At 35.7% G+C, this 20626-nt stretch overlaps 1 protein-coding gene across 1 annotated transcript; it reads right to left on the reverse strand.

Moving 5' to 3' along the window:
* Positions 1-9793: 9793 nt before the first annotated feature.
* Positions 9794-11499, reverse strand: LOC145097307 (phenylcoumaran benzylic ether reductase Pyrc5-like). The gene is made up of 5 exons (XM_079034846.1): positions 11223-11499; positions 10971-11105; positions 10507-10744; positions 10218-10421; positions 9794-10111 (listed from the first exon to the last, which is right to left on the reverse strand). Exons 1-5 carry the CDS (start codon positions 11403-11405, stop codon positions 9945-9947), a joined length of 927 nt encoding a protein of 308 aa, XP_078890972.1. The 5' UTR covers positions 11406-11499; the 3' UTR covers positions 9794-9944.
* Positions 11500-20626: the final 9127 nt, after the last annotated feature.

The raw sequence follows: 20626 nt of genomic DNA on the forward strand, positions 1-20626 counted from the left end.
CCAACCTTCACATACTAGGTCTAAATATGGTCCACCAACTTGATCCATAACTAACTCAAGCCGATTGGGCCCACCAAGGCCCAATACCAAATGGGTTCACAAAAAGTCCTCTAATGGCCCAACTATGGCCCAATTTTCCAAATTGGGCCCAAACCCTCACACGGGCCTTACCCTAGAGCCCATCTAAATATTCTAGTCCACATGATTGCTCTTGGATGGCTCATCAATGGCTTAATCACCAAAGCCCAATAAAAGGCTCAACATACGACCCAAGTAAAAATTAGGGTTTCCTCATAAAATGATGATTAGGGTTAAGTGTTTCTCACTTAACCCATTAAATCCATGATTCCACTAAGCCATCATACAATAAAATCGTCATGAGTTATAACTTCAGTCCATTGGTCCAAGCGTGGGTCCCAATAGGCCCGAACCAATAAACCCAAAAATTAGGATTTTCTAAACACTAATTAGGGTTCTTAGTCTAATACGAAGCAGCCTAGTCCAAGATTAAGTGTTTAGGCTCATTAGTGTTTCATTAGAATGGGCACCGCACACTGCCACCTCGAGCGGTGGTGGTCGGTGGCGGCTCACGGCGGCAGCCACCACCTCACGGTGGTCGTGGGGGGTTTTCCGGCCATACAATCACTCATCCAATCCTCGTAATTTCTGAAACCAACACTTACACTCAAAATTAATCCATTAACACACCCTCAGCCACCATCCACGGTGGCTGGTGGCGGCGAGAGATGATAGAAACGGCAACCAGCATGGTTGGCTGCCATGGTGGTGCGCCAAACCATGGATCAAAATGCTCATGAACTCCAGCCATGCTATACAACCCGAAATGGTAGCTTTCAACCACCTACTTGGTGGCTGACGTCGCTCAAGTCAACAGAAACGTCGGCAGAAGCCGACAACAATGGCAACGACTACATCGCGCACCCAAGGAGGAGTCGAGAAGGTTACCTGGTGCCTCCGACGGAGGGATGACGTGAAGACGGAACGAAAGAGAGAGAGGTACAGCCGGGGCTTAGCAATCCACTCTTCACCGGAGGAGGGCAGCGTCGACTCGTGGTTGACTTTGCTGTGCTGCTCGACGCTACTGGCAGCAGCTTCTCCGACAGCTAGCCAAGGTCTCGCCGATCACGATTTCGACGGAAAGAAGAAGAGTGGCGGTAGAAGGATGACTCCTGATCGGTGGCGGCTCAATAGAATAGTGATTAGGGTTTGAGTCATGAACACGGAGGGAATATTGATCATCGGCTGACCTCGCATCCCTCCAAACTTCCATTCACTTTATCACATTCAGCCCCTCCTTACCCGATTTCCTTCAAACTAAGTACAAAATTTACATAATAACCCCCGCCTTCAGAGATCATTACAAATTGAATCCAAAATTTACACTCTAGTCCTTCCTTCCTAAAAATCTATTCAATTAAGTCCCAATAACTTACCAATCAGCCCCTGCCTTTGAAAATATTTACAAACCACTCCAGAATTTTACACTTTTAACCCCTAACTGCTTAAATCGTGACAATTAACTCCTCGAGGCCAACACCTTGCCATATTATTATTATCTTAGGGTTTCTACTCATATTAACCCTTATTTATTTATTTAATATTCGGGATGTTACACCACATAATCAACAAGATAACAAGATATCAAAATGGAAACATACCCGCAGCTGCCTCCGACTCTGCCCTGACCTCCTCTGCTGTAAGCTGGAAAGCACGTCCCTGAGCCCTCGGAGGCTCCGCTCCACCCTGAACTCCACCCGTAATCCTCAAAGTGGCCGGTGCTGGAGCCTGCACTGGTCTTACAACAAGTTGTGGACAGTTGACCCTCAAGTGTCCAACCTGATGACAATGATAACAGATCCTCATATCCTGAGCCGAGACCGACTGACGACAATCCCTCGCATAATGCCTCTCTTTCCCACACTTGCGACACGCACCACTGGACATACAAACTCCGACATGACCCTTCCCACACTTCTCAAAAGTGCGGCTACTCCGACCACCAATCCTAGAGTCAACGGTTTTGGACCGTTTCGGCGCCGGCTGCGACTGCACCGGGGCCTGCCTCTGCTCTCGTAATTGCAACTCCATCTCTAACTGCCACCACCTGGCGGCCTCCTGCAATTCTAACAAGGTATGACACCTCTGCGTGGACATAAACTGCCTGATGTCCTTCCGGAGCATACTTAGATATCGGGACATTTGAGCCTGCTCCGCAGCAAACTTCGGGCAAAACATCGCCCTCTCAGTGAACATCCTAGTGATCTCCGTCACCGACTCCGAATCCTACTTCAGCTCCAGGAACTCATGAGTTAACCTCTCTCTCAAGCCGTGGAACATAACAAGTGCTAAAAACTTACATGCTTCATCCCTAAAATTGTATTTCAGACATAGAACGACTGTTTTACCCTTTTATATATATATATATATATATATATATATATATATATATATATATTTATTTTTTATTTATAATATAGAAAAATAAAAGAGGCCCACCCTACCCTTCACTCATACACCCACATGTCGTATCCCACTCCCTTTCCTAACGTGATTCCCTTTTTCTCATTATTAAACCCTTTTGATGGAAAACACATTATCGGAGAAGATGAGACGACGTAGAAGATGATCGGAGAAGATGGTACGGCGTAGAAGATGATCAGAGAAGATGGGACAACATAGAAGATGAGATGGAGACTGGTTTATCAGTCAAAGAAGAACACAGAGAGAAGAGGAGATGGAGGCGGCGCGGTTGACTGGTCGGAGAGGAGGATATGACGACCATCTGGTCGGTTGGTCGAAGAAGACAGGAGAATGGGAAGGAGATGGTTGGAGTCTTGGAGAAGGGATGGGTTCAAAAAAAGGGCATTTTAGCAATTTTATGTCCCGTAGGGAGTGTAAGTTTTAAACAAACGATGGATGATCCAAGTTAATTTTTTAAAATATGGACAAAACTTGCGTTTTGGCATTTGCACAAGGTATGATTCATGTAATTTACTCATATATATGTCAAAACACTGGTTTTCTTATCGTTAACATGTACAACGTAATCGTTTATTTCTTAAGCAAACAAGATACATCACCAACTACACATATATTATATTTTGTATTTGTTTAATGAGATGCAAAACAAATGAATATAAATAATAATTGTCTCGACTGAACGGAAAAAACCATTGTTTTGTTCGTTTGCTTTGTAAAATGAACAAAAATCATGTTTAAATTCATTAATTTATTAAATAAGAAAAAGTAAATGAATTTTTGTTGAACGGTTTATGAACGCTTGGATATATGTTCAATATGTTTACCCTTATATTTTAATAATAACTCTAAATTTAAAAATAAAAATATTTAATGACATATTAAATAAATTTATTTAAAATATTTCAATATATTTTATTTCTATTTTATTTTAACATAATATAAATTAAATAGAAATCTTTGAAAAAAACTATATTATTAAGCTTATAACAAAATAAATAACTAGGTTTAATAATATATATTATAAAATTTAAAGGTTTAAATTACAAGTATGATATATTTCAGGGGCTATTTCGTAAACAAACAAAAGCAATTGTGCTTTGAAAGCGTCCAATTTTGTGCAATTTTGTGCAAGTCACTTGACTTGACCATCTTTACATTGACTATTAGGCTTATAAGTTTATTACAGGGTGTGTTTAAATTTTTTTTTTATTAAGCCATCCATTATACCTATCATTAACCATTATAGTGATGGGTGCCACATCATCACCATATTCAACCACTAAACCTATGGGATACCCACAACTATATTTTTTTTATTTTTTATTTTTAAATTAAAAAATATATATTTTTTATTTAATTAAAATGTAGAGAGAGATAGAGAGACATGGAGAGAGAAAAAAATTTATTGGATGTTGTCTGTTCTTCGCACCACATTTGACCACGAATTTTCCACCACTAGTCACCACTAAGAGTATGAGATGATGTTCACATTTTTTGTTCGTGGCCACATAGACCACGAACATGCTCGTTATGAGTATACCATAAGACCTTATCGACAAGAAATTGTTTTGACCAATCCATAATTTCAAAGTCGAGAAATGAAAAAACTATAAAATTGGTTGGGTTTGGAATAGGGTTTAAAAAATTTTCAACAAAAAGCTTCAAAATCATAAATTTGATTTTGGTCTCTAATATACTGAAAAGTCAATTTTGCTCTTTTCATTTCATTTTCATTTTTCTTTAATTATTTTAATATTTAAATAACTAAAAAAATATATCATCCCACTCCACCAGTAATCTCTCTCTCTCTCTCTCTCTCTCTCTCTCTAAAAAAAAACACAAATCCCCTCGACTTAATAGAAAAATTAAAGCCATATCACTATTTTTGGATGCGTTATTGTCACTGTAGCCCTACAAACTTATTTATAATGGTTTAAATTGTCTCTCGTGACTATTTTTTTTTTCATTTTAATGGAATGTACTTATGTTTTACCAATTGGAAAAGTCATTTTACCCATTTTAGCAAATTATCTTGCCTCGTCACTTGCCAAGTGAGCAGGTGAGTGAATGCATTGAGTTAATACTGTGTTGACTCGATGACACACATGCATAGAGTAATTACTGCCTTTAATTTCTACCAACACCCCACCAACCCTTACACGGTCGATTGAGTTCCAGGCGTAGGTCTTGAATTAAAAGGGGACACATCCATGTGGGGTTTGATGTAAAATAACCCTAAAACTTGTTTACCATATTCGACCAAACACTCATCGACAAGAACCCTTAAAAAGCAACAATTTTGGCTCCACCACCTTCACCCGACTCTTTAAATTCTGGTGAAGACATCAATTACAATGTGTTCCACTCAGTCTTCTATGAATGTGGTCTGAAGATTGCAACAAACTAATATGAAATGCAACGGTTGTCAGAGCAGCTCAGAAAAGATTATATTGTGTGCAAGATAGACCACATTAGTCTCCAACACAAGCTAGATGACCATGATCAGAAGTTTAAAATTGTTGGTGTTGCGATGGGTGGCATGATGGTGGGTGTAACATCCTTAAAAATCATGATAAATTTAAACTTTTTTAAAACAACCCTTTTTCTAAAGAAGTGTTTACAAAAACCATTGTTCCCGAAACAATATTAAAAATCAGAATCGTTTTCATCGTGAGCATATGTACGTTCACACCTTCACCTTGCCACGATCTACTGAAGTACCTGAAATGAAAGAACCCCTTTCATACTCGACACATTGTTACTCCAAAACATGCTACATGCATATTCATAAACATATTATATTTTACATTGATGGCCTTATTACAAAAGATTGGATACAAACCGACTAAGTTTTAATATATTACAAAATTACCCAGGATATTATAATTTTATACATACTTAAACTCAAATACAAAACTAATAGTATAAACTATTCTAAATCTTCCAATAGTATATGACTATACTGGATGCTTATTTCATGCAATTGTTAAACACTGAGAGAGGTAAGTGGTGACGCTTAGTGAGTTCAATAATAGATACAATATAACGTTATGTCATATATATACATTAATATGGAAGAAGCAAGAGGAACAAGGAACAAAAAAGGTATATGTGAATCATGTGACAAGCTTTCCATATCAATAAATGATTTGATTCGAAGATATACAATCAATGGGACATAACAATTTCAATACTTGATATACATTAATAAAGCTTTAGCCCAAATGGCACAGAAGTCATTCTCTTACGAGACATGCTCTACATGGCCAAAGGCTACATACCAATACCACTATGATCCTAGTTTTTTCACTGATAACATGGTCAAAGGTACAACTTTGCTATCATAATAACATGAAATAATAACACGGGAAAATAACACGGAAAAGCACATAACACATATAACACATGACATACAATTATTCCTATATATTCAACTCACCTTAAATTAACCGAATAATGAAATGACGATTCGGACAACACTTCGTTTCTAGAAATTAACTTTCTTTGACGAAACCGGGGATTTTAGTTGAAATACAGGCTTTACGCGGGCAGAGTTTCGACTGATAAAATTATTTTCTCAAAAACTTTGGGGCGTCGGGACTTGCTTCGGGTGTTAGGGATGTTCCCTAGGCTTCGGGGGTGTTAGAGGAGCTTAAAAGGTGAAAGAGAGTGAAGGATGTGAGAAAATGTAACATAAATTCGGAGAGTCTAGCACCCTTTTTATAGGTGGCTGAAGCTCTTCACTACGCGGGGCGTGATCTCGCAGTACGTGGGGCGTACGAGAGACATGTCTGTTTCTCGGAAGAAGGGCACGTGGCTCGGACGTGTCTGCTACATGGATACCATGCAAAGATGGGCGACGTGGTTAATCTGATCAGGCCCTGCATATGAACTCTGGGCCTAACCCTCTACGTGGGGCGTTCTCCTTCGGACCAGCCTCAGAATTTGGGCCTTGAACTTCCAAAATTCATATCTTCTGCATACGAGCTCCGTTTTTGACGTTCTTTATATCCACGGGTAGGTGAGATTATTGTCTACAACTTCCGTTTAGACTCCGTCAGTGAATTTTGACTTCATTTCTAATGTTATATTTTTAACAGGCCGGGACAGGAAATGTCCGTTAAAAATTCATAACTTCTTCATCTGACTTGCGTTTTCGTTTGTATTTTTACCGTTAAACTACTATTGACTAGATCTTCGATTCTTGTTTAGGATGTGTTAGCTAAAAATCACTCGATCTTTACTTTGAGTTTTTAGTTGAATACTACTATGCCAATTCTTAGAAAAATCATAACTTCCTCATACGAAGTCAGATTTGACCGTTCATTTTATGAAAGTTCTCGGTTTAACGAATGCTATGACTATCATTTGGATCAGAAAGGCTAAAAAGTAGTTTATCTAAACCTCACTATTTACGTCATAAAGCGTCGTGCCGGTTCTGTCGCGAAACTTCGATAAGTCATAAGCGTTATAAATTGGATTTCGGTGAGGTTTTTTCCTAAATGCTTCTAATGAGATAATATAAAACATTCAATAACATTATTTTCATGTATTTCCAACTTTATATTTTTGTTAATTTCAATAGTTGGCTTTTGACTGGAATCTCATAAGACTTCCAATATTTTTCCCGAGTGATTCTAAATATAGTTTTACTTCAAATCTCATAAAAACTATCTTGTTAGAACTCAACGTTCAAAACCATATATGTGACATCCCCAAATTTCGCGGCTAGAAAAGACCGATTTGTTTATGCTTTGTTTTAAAATCAGAGTAATCCTTTTTAAGGAAAACAGTTGCGGAAATTGTCCCAAAAACAAAATATGATAACCATTTATCAAAACATTTCTCAAAGAGAATGTATTTTCATTAATTATAAAACCTCGGGATGTCATGTTCCGATACAGACCAAAAGCATAAACAATATAAAATAGACCTTACAACAGTTATTTATAACTACTGATCTATAATCCAAAATCTCTCGTCAAGTCCACCAACTTATACCCTTGTGCCATTACCTGTAATGCAAAGAAAACTGAGTGGGTCAGGCTTGGGAGCCTGGTGAGCATATAGGGTTTTCAACCCACAATAATATAATTATTATATTCAATCATCAAACAATCAACCCAATTACCCATTTGATATTGGAGTTGATTAAACACAATATTAAGCAATTGTCCGAGTTGTTATTCAAAGAACCCAGAGGCTAACTGAACAATGATTTATGTAGCGAAATTTCAACCATCCATATCCCAGGGGTCAACATATTAACCGAAAAACAAAACCAAAACCAAATTAACCGAAATACAAGAACCATTACTAAAAAAGGCGGTGTGATTTTTATTTTTGATTAATCAAATACATATGGTTCGGTTATGATTTTCATCCAAAACTGAACCACTAAAAATTGAATCAAACCAATAATATTAATAGATATTTATTAATATAAATAATATTAGTTATATGGTATGTAATTATATTTGGAATTAAAATTTTAAAGATTGGTTACCTGGAATTAAATATGACACCTAATCTTGTATCATATTAATATAGTTATAAACACCGAATAGTTTACTTTTTATAACACTGCACTTATGTTTTTCACTTTTTATAGCAAAGTATTATTTATTTTTATCTCGTTTTCGATCATTATGGTTAATCAATATTAACCATTTTATAGAACGGCTACACACGTACCCACTACACTACTTTTATTTTATGCCTTTCGTCTCGAGCGATACTTGAACCCTCAACATTTGGCTTAGAGGTACATATCGGACAACTCCTGATACCGCTAGACCAAAGACCCTTTGGTAACCAATATTAATCATTAACCAAAACTAATACTAACCAATATCCAATTGCTACTAAAATGTATTAACCATTTATAATGGTTATGATTTAGTTTTAGCTAAAAACAAAATCAAACCACCCTATACACATCCCTACCATTTATGCGGATGTCAATAAGACATTCCGGGGAGCTGATGGGTATCCACCCCCAAATATATATATATATATATATATATATATATATATATATATATATATATATATATATATATATATATATATATATATTTCAGACGTTAGCCATACTATACTTAAAAGAGTCACGAATAAACTTTTAGCCTATATTGCTCAATAAATTGTAGTTATTAAAAAAATACTTTGTATAGAAGATAATAAGGATGCGAGACTTATCACTAAGGGTGTGTTTAACATAGAGCGTTTGGAAGGCTTTAATTTCTACTGTTTGACAAAACGTTCCGTTATGAACAAAAAGTCTCGTTTGACACTACAAGATTTTAACGGTTAGTTAAAAAAAACGATTTAAATCTATAAGTTATCTCACATAATGTTTAACAAAACGTTACCTACTATCCGTTAGTTTTGTCTAACACTTCCTAAATTGTGGCCCATGTCTAAATTCCATAGCTTCCACCTATTTTTTTAAAACGGAAAATATCCAAGCGGAAGCGCAGGTTCGACTTTTTTTTTTTTTTTTGGGATTTGAAAGAAAATTTCTCTATTAGTAGCCACCTATAAAATCTTACACCTCTTCCCATACTTTTTCTATTGTTATTTGTATCGGATAAATTTTTCTTTGTGAATTTATTTTTTGAAATTATAGATATATTATTTTATTTGAGTATAATATTATATTTTATATTATAAAGATGTGAGGTTCTCAACTCTTTACTTTTAGTTTTTGGCTTAGCTCCTGGCTATCATTGGTAATAGTGTGATAGTTGGTTGCTATAATATGCAAAAATAAATAAATAAATAACAAAATCTAGCTTTGCTTTGTTTCTTTGATCATGTGTATGGATGATCATATATACGGGTTGGCAACATATGAAAACGGGTTGGGTCCGAATAACTTTAAAGCTTTCTGCTTTATAAGTAATTAATATGTTAAAAGTGATTATGAATACCATATTGTTACAATAAATTTGTTTCTTACTAAATTGAAAAAGGATTTTATGCATTTGGGTATGTTTCAAGTTTCATTGTTACAATAAATTTGTTTCTTAATAAATTGAAAAACGATTTTATGCATTTGGGTATGTATCAAGTTTCAACTCGTCATTTGATCCGTTTTTGTTTTAGTTAATTTTTGTTGTTTTATAATTACCTAACATAAATTTTTTTTGACAAAATTTTCAAAATAACCCATTATTGTTCAATAGTGAATTGATCCTATGAGCCAAACGCACTATCGCCTTTTCATATCAATATAACAATTTGTGTTTTTAAAACTTCAAGAATTAAAATTACAACGAGAAAACAATAGCAAAAAATGAGCGAATTACATGAAACTCACAATACAAAGACAAAGAGTCTTGTGAAAAAAATATAAAACCAACAACACCATATAATTCTCGTAATGACAATCACGAAACATAAGGAAGATGATTATTATGATAAATGAAACAAAAACTTTAAACAAATGGAGTAAGATAATCATCGATCGAGGTAAACTTGACATCAGGATATAGCTCACTGGCCTCCACACCAAACGAAGGTTCGATCTCAAAGTCAGTTGCGCTTCCATTCACCAAAACCGAATGTGATATAGACAACATAATGCTTAATCCGAACGGAGCCTCTGCAAGACAAAAAAATTATTATTTTTCAACACAACAACATCAACCCACTCTATATAAAAGTGTTTTGAGCCAAAACATTATAAATGCAACCTTTTCCAAACTCACCTTGGATATTTTTTAGAATTTGCTCTTCGGGAACGAATGTTTTCTCGAGGGTCTTTCCAATTTTGCTTTCCCATATGGAAACAATCTCATTAAACGACAACGTGTTGCCTGGAGGTCGGAAAATCAGTATTTTATTCAAGGTACGTGGGTCGTCGACTGCTTTGATGGTAGCCAAAGCTATATCATCTTCTTTGACAAAAACAGCTATAGATATAAAAAGAAACAAATATAAGTTAACCGATTTTTTCTTTTTGCATTATTGTGTTGTGTCATGAGTTAAAAATTGTACCTTTCGCGGATCCATCTCCAAGGATAGTAACTTTTTCCCTAGGGGCAGTGTAGGTGTCCATTTGGCCGATGTTGGGTAGAAAATAGCCCGCAAAACCATTGCATGCTACAAAAGTATGTGGGATTCCTGCTGCTTCAACTGCTCTACGAATATCAGCTTTTCCTTTAAAGATGCTCTTGGCTGGTTCAACCGCGGTTACATGGTCCACATCGGTTCCGAATTCCGAAGGCAAAAATCTCTATAATAAATATAATTTAATCATTTTAAGTTTGGTTTATAGTGAGTACAAAATACAATTAAACTAATAAACTATGACGCATGAAATAATGGGTTTGGTGGGTTAAAAACTAAACCTATTTTGTCCAAATTCTTTATAATAATGTATTTTTTTTTTATCAAATATAATTATAAAAGATATATTTTTGCCACAATAAATTAATTTAACTAAAGTGAAAGGAAGGTACCTTGACATTTCCAGCTTCTTTAATGGCTGCAATGATTTTGACTTGATCAGCGACGGATTCCCCACCTACTGTTGAGATCACAACATCAACTTCCTTTATTGCCTTCACCAAACTTTCATGATCATGAAGATCACCCTGAAAGAAAAACAGTTTATAAAAACACAATATTTTGATTTTATTTTATCAGAAATACTCCATAAATAAATAAAAGCATGTATAAATTTCCATATTTAACATCATTATGATACATACAATAACAAGTTTGGCTCCAAGACTCTTGAAATTGTCTAGAAGCTTCGATTTTTCTGGATGTTTGATTGTGCTTTCTCTGGTCAAAATGAAAGTCGGATGACCTTCTTTGGCACTTGCCTCTGCTACAAACTTTCCGATGTATCCTGTTCCTCCGATGATCAAGATCTTGCTTTTTTCTGCCATTGATATGTCGGGTTTTGAATAAGTTTTTGAAGATAAGTTGAATTTAGGGAGAAAAGAGAGATTGGTGATGATTGATGTGAGAACAGATTGAGGTTGTTGATGTGAATATATAGAGTTTTAATGTGATTATTAAATTCAAATGTATTTTATGTACATCCCATGGTAATAGCAATTATCTGAGAGTTTAAGGTAGTTGTTGCATGTGGATATAGAATGAAAAAGTCCACATTGACAATGGGGGGAGACAAGTTGAATATATTAAGAATGCATATAGCATTTGATTTCACATGTATTTATAATAGTTTTTAAAACGACAAAAGGAAAAAAAATATCTTATAAATCAAGCGATACTAATATTCTGTTTGTGGTTTTGAATCCTTTATTTAAAAGACTTCAAAGAAAATACCATATCGCTGGACTATAAGTTTTTTTTTGTATTTTGCAGTGGTTATTAATTTTTATAGGTTGTTAGATTAGTTTATATTTGATAACCCAAAAAGTTATTACAAATTTACAATTGTTAGAAATAAAAAATAAATAATAAATAAATAAGTACTACAAAATACATAAAAATAAACCATTCGTCAAGGGCGTAAGTATAATTCTCAATACTTTAGTTTAGGGTAGTCACCGTGTCGTTTTCATCCGGTTTTTATTAAGGTTTAAACTTAAAGTGTCCCCTTAATAGCTTTCATCAACACATCTCTTGCTTTGCGATGTTTGATTAATCTTTGTTTAAATATGATACTAAATGATGTTGAAATGTTGGACTATTTTTAATTAATAGAATATGATAGCTAGTTTCAACATAAAATAATTCATATCATATATCACAAATAAGAAAATACTTTAAATTATTGGAAAGAATATGGTTTTGGAGAAGTTGGTGATTTTAGAACTTTTCCTCAAAAGCAGACCAGGTTAATGGTATTGTTCATATTGTCACCAAACACTTTTATTCTTTTATTTTCTGCTATTTTCTTCTATGCAATTTTAAAATTGTAATATAAAATATTAAATTCAAAGCTTTTGTCAGTGTTATTTTATTTATCAAGAAATTTATCTATTAAAATATTTGTGGAGGAAGGTGAATGTCAATCACCAATAGGTCCTTTGAATGTTAGAGTTTGGAGAATCACAACATGGAGGCTTATTTGTGTTGGTGATTTTAGTATCATCAAGTCATTTTAGTAGGAACTTATTGATTACCAATACAGTTTATATTATTGATTTTATTACAAGTTAGGAGGTGCGGAGTGCATACTTGTATAAAACAAGTTTGATCTATGTTCGACCAGATGGCAGTGTCAAGGGAGCTGCACCCCCTTGCTAGCGGGGTCCAAGGAGCAGTGCCCTCCCTTATATATAGAACTAGGCGAATGCCCGTGCGTTGCGCAGAACCATCTATATAGCTGAAATCGTTACAAATATATGTTTTTTTTTTTTTTTAATATAACAATAATGTTGTTATTAAATTTGATATAATAATTTGTATACTAAGTTGATATAGTATATTGATTATTTTGAATTATATGATAATATATACATCTATTAAAATGACATAATCTCAATCTTTTGAATGATCTCTACCCGCGGGTTACTCATGAATAAAATTAAATATAATATATGGTTTAATGTTATTTATAATTGTTGTTATTGTTAATTAATTTTTTAAAATTTATTTGTTTCACGTTTTAATTTCTATCATTGTAATTATTTAAAACATCAAACATTTTTTTTTATTTTAAAGGTAACAATATAATAATTTATATAGAGTTATTTTTAACTATTGTTATTGTAAGTTATTTTAAACTACTTATTTGAAAACTTTTAACGATTATAATGTTATATTTAAATCAACAATTTAAGTATTTTGTCCTAACTATTCAAAAGTTGTAACTTTAAACTGATAATGGTTTACATACAACAACATATTAAATCTAATAAATTAAGTTTAATATGTTAAAAATTAAAGACATAACTTTATAAGTAGAAGTAAAAATATTATTTTTATATTGAAATTTAGTTTATTTATGATTACACTTTAGGTTTGATATTTATTTAACCTTATTAACCAACTTATAATCATTATTAGAAAGACACTACAATTTATCACTTTTAGCTATTTACAAAAATTCTTTAGGTTGTTGAAGTTGAACTACAATTTATATTTAAGTTGATCCTGTAAAGTTATATTTAAATTAACAATTTAAGTATTTTATAAAAATTGTTCAAAAGTTGTAACTTTAAAATGATAATGGTTTACATGTAACATCATGTTAGACCTAATAAATTAAGTATAATATGTTAAAAGTTAAAAACATAACTTTATAAGTAGAAGAAAATATATTATTTTAATATTGAAATTTAGTTTATATAAGATTATACTTTAGGTTTTATATTTATTTAACCTTATTAACCAACTTATAATCATTATTAGAAAAAAATTGAAAAGTCATGGGAGTTTCAAATGAATGTGGTGAAAGGAAAAATGAATGAGAGTTTCAAATGAATGTGGTAAAATGAAAAATGCTTCCTTTATAAGTATATAATGAAATGATAATGATGATATATTCTCCACAATTATACTTGAAAACGTTATCCCTTATTTATGGGATAAAATCAATATTTAATGTTGATTGATACTTATCTTTGGTAATCAGAAGAATTTGAATCCTATATAAACCCTAGTTCGTGGCCTCTTATTAGTGCCTTGAGACGAGACTGTTCCTTGTAGGATTATCCCCATAATCTGGATTTGTGTAACCTAGGCATAGAGTCAAAATATTAGATTTGAAAATTTTCACACAATCCTTCAAGAAGATCCAAGCTCACATCGATTTCAGAAACCCTAGTCTTATCTTAATTCTAACATTCAAATATGATATTATGTTTCTATTTCTGAAATCATGAATGAGTTGGTAAAAGAGATGACTTCCAAGCTCAACAAGTTGGAGAAGTTCCAAGGAAAAGATTTTTATCACTGGCGGAAGAAGATGCACTTTCTATTGACCACGTTGAAGGTGGTTCATGTTCTGAGCAATCCAGCACTAGAAGCACACAGATATTAGGGGAACAAACAAGATATTGATGTACGTGGGAGAATGATGACTACATCTATAGAGGCCACATTCTTAATGGTATGTCTTATCCACTCTTTGATTTCTACCAAAATGTGGAGAATGCGAAGGAATAATTGAATTCTCTTGAGTCTAAGTATATTATTAAGGATGGTTCTAGCAAGAAGCTTATGGTTAGTGATTTTAATATTTATAAAATGGTAGAATCAACGCATGTTATGGAAAAATACAATGAAATCATGTGCATTATTAGTCAATTCACTCTACACAAGATGAATATGGATGAATGTATTGTTGTGTCGAGTGTGATTGATAAGTTACCACCCTCTAGGAAAGTCTTTAAATATAACTTAAAACATAAAAAAGAAGAGTTTTCAACTATACAACTCAGGAGTCACATAAAAATTAAGGAATCACTCTGTATTCAAGAATATGACAAAAACAAGGTGAAACCTAATGTTGGACAGCCTGTTGTCCATATGGTAGAAGTGTACAAAAATAATCAAATCACAATAGGAAGGGCGTCAAACGCCAGTATGATCGCCATAACAAACCAAATAATAAACCTTCGGATCTGGTTTGTTGGAGATGTCAAATGAGTTGACACATTAAGCGTGAGTGTCGAGTGAATCTCAATAGGAATTATGTTGGAAACAGTGGTGCTGGAAACAACTGGTCTAAGGATTCTGCTGCACCAAAAGAAGGTCATAAATTTTCTAATCTTAATAGTTCTATTCATAATTATTTTTCGCTAATTGTGGAATCATTTTATGTACAAGATAGTGATTGTGTGTGTTGGTTGACTAGTTATATGTGCAAAGATCGTCAATTGTTCGATAAATTGACACCAATTGATGATGGATCCATTTTAAGATGGGTATTGATGAGTTCATTCAATTAATTTGTGGTATTGAAGTTGTTAGTCTTAAGTTTACTTCTGGAAAAACTATTTAGTTATTTGATGTTTTGTTTGTTCCTAAGCTTCCTAAGAACCTTATAAGTAGTGGTTGTTTAAATTTTGATGGTTTAAACAAGTTATTGAATCAAATAGGTTTATTGTATTTTGATTTGGCACGGTTATTGGTTTTGGATATTTTTGCAATCGTATGTTCCGTTTGAATATAGTTGAATCCTTTCTTAGTGTTGATAATTATGTTTTTATGTCATCTTCTTCTTCATTTCCTAAAACTGATGAATCTATGATTTGACATGATCATTTGGATCGTGTCACTTTTAGAATAATGCATGAAATGTCAAAAGACGGATTTATTCTGACTTTTGATATTATTGTTGAAAAATATAAAACATAGACGCTAACGAAAATAAAAAAAACCATCTTCAAACATTAATCGTAATTCTTGAATTTTGGATTAAATTCATAGTGATCTCTATGACTTTATTTTACTCCCACGTTTGGTAATAAAGAGTATGTGACCACTTTCTGTAATGCCCAGATTCTCAGGTATAGGTTTAAATGAAAGTTATTTAGTTTTGAAACCTACTCGACGAGTTTGTTGCCCTACTCGTCGAGTAGCAGCGAGGTGGGATCGCGTATTTAGTGGCCTACTCGCCAAGTCCACAAAGGGACTCGACGAGTAGCAGCTGGCATTTGAAACCCTAAATCCTAGGGTTTTTCACCCTATTTAAAGAAGCATATGCCCCTTTAGCCTCTTTGCAGTCCATTGAGAAACCCTAATTCGTGCGGTGTTCATCCTTCTGTGTCTTGAGCTTTAGAGAGGAGTTTTTGGAAAGGAAGAGCTTGGAGGACAAGAGATTAGTAGCAAGGAAGGTGTGGGAATCAGCAGTCTACCTCAGTAGGCATCACTTGAAGGTATCAAGTCGCCATCTTTAATTCATTTTCCTCCTAGACCTCATTTGGTTGAGAATTAGGGCTTTTATGGCATATTGAGATAATAATGTGGGTTATGAGCTAGATCAGCAGTTGTAACTTCAGATTGGGACCTTTCTTGGGTTCTAAAGTCGCTATGAACTTGGCCATGTATGAAACCTTCCTTGAGTATGAAACCACATTGTATGCTTGGATTTGACATTTAGGGCCTTTGTAGCCATGCATGCACGTAAAGTTTGCAACTTTACGTGACATGCATGCCTTAGAAGCTTAGATCTGTAATTTGGAGCCACTGCATGGCTTAAAAAGAGTGTGTATGGCTTATGGACTGAAGGAGCTCGGCTTGCGACTTGGCGAGTCATATAAAGATAAGCATAGACTTAACGAGTTGGATGAATAACTCGGCGAGTCCGATGAAGATTACCTTAGGACTCGACAAGTGTATGAACAACTCGGCAAGTCGGTTAAGTTTTCCACAAATTTCGTAGGCGTGTGTAACCGTCAAGTTGCAAGAAGAAAAACTCGACGAGTGGCCTTAGAGTTCGATCGTAAACCAAAGGAACTCGACGAATCACTCCGTGACTCAGCGAGTGGACAAGTACTTCAAGGAACTCGGCGAGTAGCCGAGGGGACTCAACGAGTAGGGTCAACATGGACTGTTGAACTTGAATGAGGCCTTTGACTTGGATCAGGGTCTGATTAGTTGGTTCTTGGGATACCTTGAAAGGTTGGGAACTTATGGGTATAGTTATATTATGGTAATAGGTGGTGGAGCTTTTGACACTGATCCGAGAGTTGGAGCTCATCTACCAAGTCGACATCTGCAAGGTGAGTTATCCTCACTATATCTATAGGGTCTACGGCACCAAGGCCGACCCTTAAGTTATTATTGTTATGATGTGCTACATGTGGTTATGATCTGATAGATCGGAATCAGGATAGACAATATATTATGCTCTTATGATCCGTAAGGATTGGTATGTAAGTGACCTGATAGGTCGGTACTCTAGTTACGAGAGATTTCTATGATTGATGATCAGCGAGATATACATATGTTTGATGTTTGTATATGCGAGTATATGATAGTTATGCCCACATGGTTATTTTCTTGTCGGTTGGGTTTGTTGGAATAGTGTCTAAGGCTGCAACTATATTAGGCAAGTATTTGACCCAGTTGTGCATGGTCCTTTTGGGTTGCCTTCACCATAGCAACTTGACAGGATGATTTATAATGAGAGAAGAAATATTATTAATATATTATGAGAATAATATAAGGAATAATAATAATATTATTTGATTAATATAAGTCATAAATTAATTAGGAATTAATTTGGTGACTTAAAGAGATTAATTAAATAGAAGGGCATAAACTGTCAATTGTATGATAGTTGTACTTTGGGCTATAATCTCTTAAGGATAAGGGGTGGACGAATTTAGGGTTTAGAAGAGCCTAGAATTCGTCCAAGGGCTTATCATAAAGGGATTGGATTGCTTAGTGCTTAAGTTATCCAATTAGGGTTTAAGGGTGAAACCCTAGGAGCCTCACTAGTATAAATAGACCCTAAGGGTTAAGGAAAATCGGCACCCTTATCTCTAAAGAAACCCTGGCCGATTTCTTCCTCCTCTCTTCTCTCTCTATAATCATCCTCTTGCTAGTTGGTGTTTGTAAGCCATTAGAGGAGTGACACTTGTGACTCTAAAGCTCCAAGGACAAGAAGATTCAAGCAAGTGATTCAAGGTAATCATCCAAATCTGATTTCTTATGTTATTATACTAGAATTATCATTAAAAGTCTTGGATTCAATGCATGTTCAATTAGAGAAACCTAGATCCAAGCATTAGGGTTTGTATGTGCACATAGAAATGTTCATATGGCTAAAACCCATCAAGGTTGAGGCGGTCCTGCTTTATGCGGAAGGCCAACATACCCTATGAGCGATCCGGGGGGACTGTAGGCCCACGTGGCGGTCCATTCATGCCGAAGGCTCGGGATAAGATCAGATAGACTGAAGGCCCAACAGGGCGGTCCAGTCAGGCCGATTCCCATTATGCATGTTATTGATTGTCTGTTACTGATATGGTATTATTAGCATGGTATTAGTATTTTAGAGGTAGCTCACTAAGCTCTCAGGCTTACAGTTTTCAGTTTATTGTTTCAGGTACTTCAGGAGATCATGGCAAGGTAAAGACGTGACCGTACCGCTCCTCATCCTTTTGATCTAGTTATTAGGACACTCTGATGAGTAATGATTTGAAAACATTTTTGTAAACAAATACTATTTGGTTTTATTTATGATTGAAAAAGTTTGAATTTGGAAAAAACTTTTTGGATGTTACAAGTTGGTATCAGAGCCTTGGTTTGAGTGAATTGGAGAAACACTTGTGTGAATCTAGTCTCAAAACAAGGGAATTTTTGGAATAAATACTAAAATGGTTTTCAAAATAAGGATGGAGGATGCAGATGGTACGATCAGCCAGAGCCTGTAAGTAAGCCCCAAAATACCATACAGCTATTTGATATTATGATATGATAGAACAGCATGCTAGTGCTAGGCTAGGAGTCTTCAGGAATCGCATGATAAGATTTGCCTGACTATATGATGCCTACTAGCCTAGGGTTTCTTGTATATGGAATTGACATCATAACTGTAGATGTTTAGTGTGTGCATCACGGTTGCGTATAATCAAGATCTTATAGCCTGAGAATGTCTAATTCGACCTTAGTGTAGGGTTGAATATTCGAAAGTCTATCGAGTCCAACGTTATGTGTGGCTAGCATACACTAGTGCTGCAGGGTTGGTGAAAGTTCCAAGGATGTGTGAGCTGTGAGAAGCTGTGAGATCAGTTGTGAGATAGTCAATATTCCCCTAGAATGAGGGTTGAGTGCATATTATGTTGATGATAGTGTTAGGGCATTGTGATGATACTTGAGACAAATATGGGTAGGTGTGGAAGGTAGTATGGGCCCGTACTATTGAAGCACAGGACCCATACGCGTAGCAAGGAAGTCACAACCCTTAGGGTTGTGGGAATTGGTCTTCCGATATCATGTCATTTATCTGACGTCTTGGTTATATTTTTCAGTATGGTGGTGACGAGACGTTTTACTACTGGATCCGGTTCAGGGTCAGGATCAGGATCAGGATCGGGAGACAGAGGGTCAGAGGTGCCGGTAGCACCTGAGCCCGTGGTACAGATAGGGACAGAGGAGTTGGATGCCAAGATCCGAGAGATTCTGCACGATGAGATTGTTGCGGCGTTCCGAGCGCAGCTGCCAGAGATGTTTGGGTCGATTAAGACCACGATGGCTGAGTACTTTGATGAGCGGTATGCAACTCTAGCAGAGACAGTTGGTGAAAGTTCCAAGGATCTGTGAGCTATGAGAAGCTATGAGATCAGTTGGAAGATAGTCGATATTCCCCTAGAGTGAGGGTTGAGTGCATATTATGTTGATGATAGTGTTAGGGCGTTGTGATGATACTTGAGAAAAATATGGGTAGGTGTGGAAGGTAGTATGGGCCCGCACTACTGAAAGCACATGACCCATACGCGTAGCAAGGAAGTCACAACCCTTAGGGTTGTGGGAATTGGTCTTCCGATATCATGTCATTTATCTAACGTCTTGGTTATATTTTTCAGTATGGTGGTGACAAGACGTTTTACTATTGGATCCGGTTCAGGGTCAAGGTCAGGATCAGGATCAGGATTGGGAGACGGAGGGTCGTAGGTGCTGGTAGCACCTAAGCCCGTGGTACAAATAGGGACAGAGGAGTTGGATGCCAAGATCCAGGAGATTCTGCACGATGAGATTGTTGCGGCGTTCCGAGTGCAGCTGTCGGAGATGTTTGGGTCGATTAAGACCACGATGGTTGAGTACATTGATGAGTGGTATGCAGCTCTAGCAGAGACAGCTGTTGCAACAGCCACATCGGTTGTAACTATAGTAGGGGTTGGAGGAGGAGCCATCAGGGCTTTCCAGTATCGGGACTTCGATAACATGAAGCCCCCGATGTTTGACGGTACGCAGGATGTGATCAGGGCTATGAGGTGGTTATCTGATGTGAAGGACTGTTTCTTCACGTGTTCATGTCATGCTGACCAGAAGGTTAGGTGTGCCCTAAACCTATTGAGGCTTGGGGAAAAGGATTGGTGGAGATTGGCGACAGGGTCGTTCACTAATGATCAGCGAGCCACTGTTACTTGGGAGCAGTTTCGGGATATGTTCCGCACCTGCTACATTCCAAGCGTTGAGCGGGAGCAGATTGCTTAGGAGTTTTTGACATTGAGGCAGG

This window comes from Lactuca serriola, chromosome 4 (genome assembly GCF_051521515.1).
Source record: "Lactuca serriola cultivar US96UC23 chromosome 4, Lser_US96UC23_V15, whole genome shotgun sequence".
Taxonomy (NCBI): domain Eukaryota; kingdom Viridiplantae; phylum Streptophyta; class Magnoliopsida; order Asterales; family Asteraceae; genus Lactuca; species Lactuca serriola.

Coding starts and splice junctions, on each gene's coding strand:
- LOC145097307 (XM_079034846.1), bottom strand. CDS start 11,405: ATGGCAGAAAAAAGCAAGATCTTGATCATCGGAGGAACAGGATACATC. Junction 10,745..10,970: donor AAGAAGCTGGAAATGTCAAG/GTACCTTCCTTT, acceptor TATTTATTATAG/AGATTTTTGCCTTCGGAATT. Junction 10,422..10,506: donor TGGAGATGGATCCGCGAAAG/GTACAATTTTTA, acceptor TTATATCTATAG/CTGTTTTTGTCAAAGAAGAT.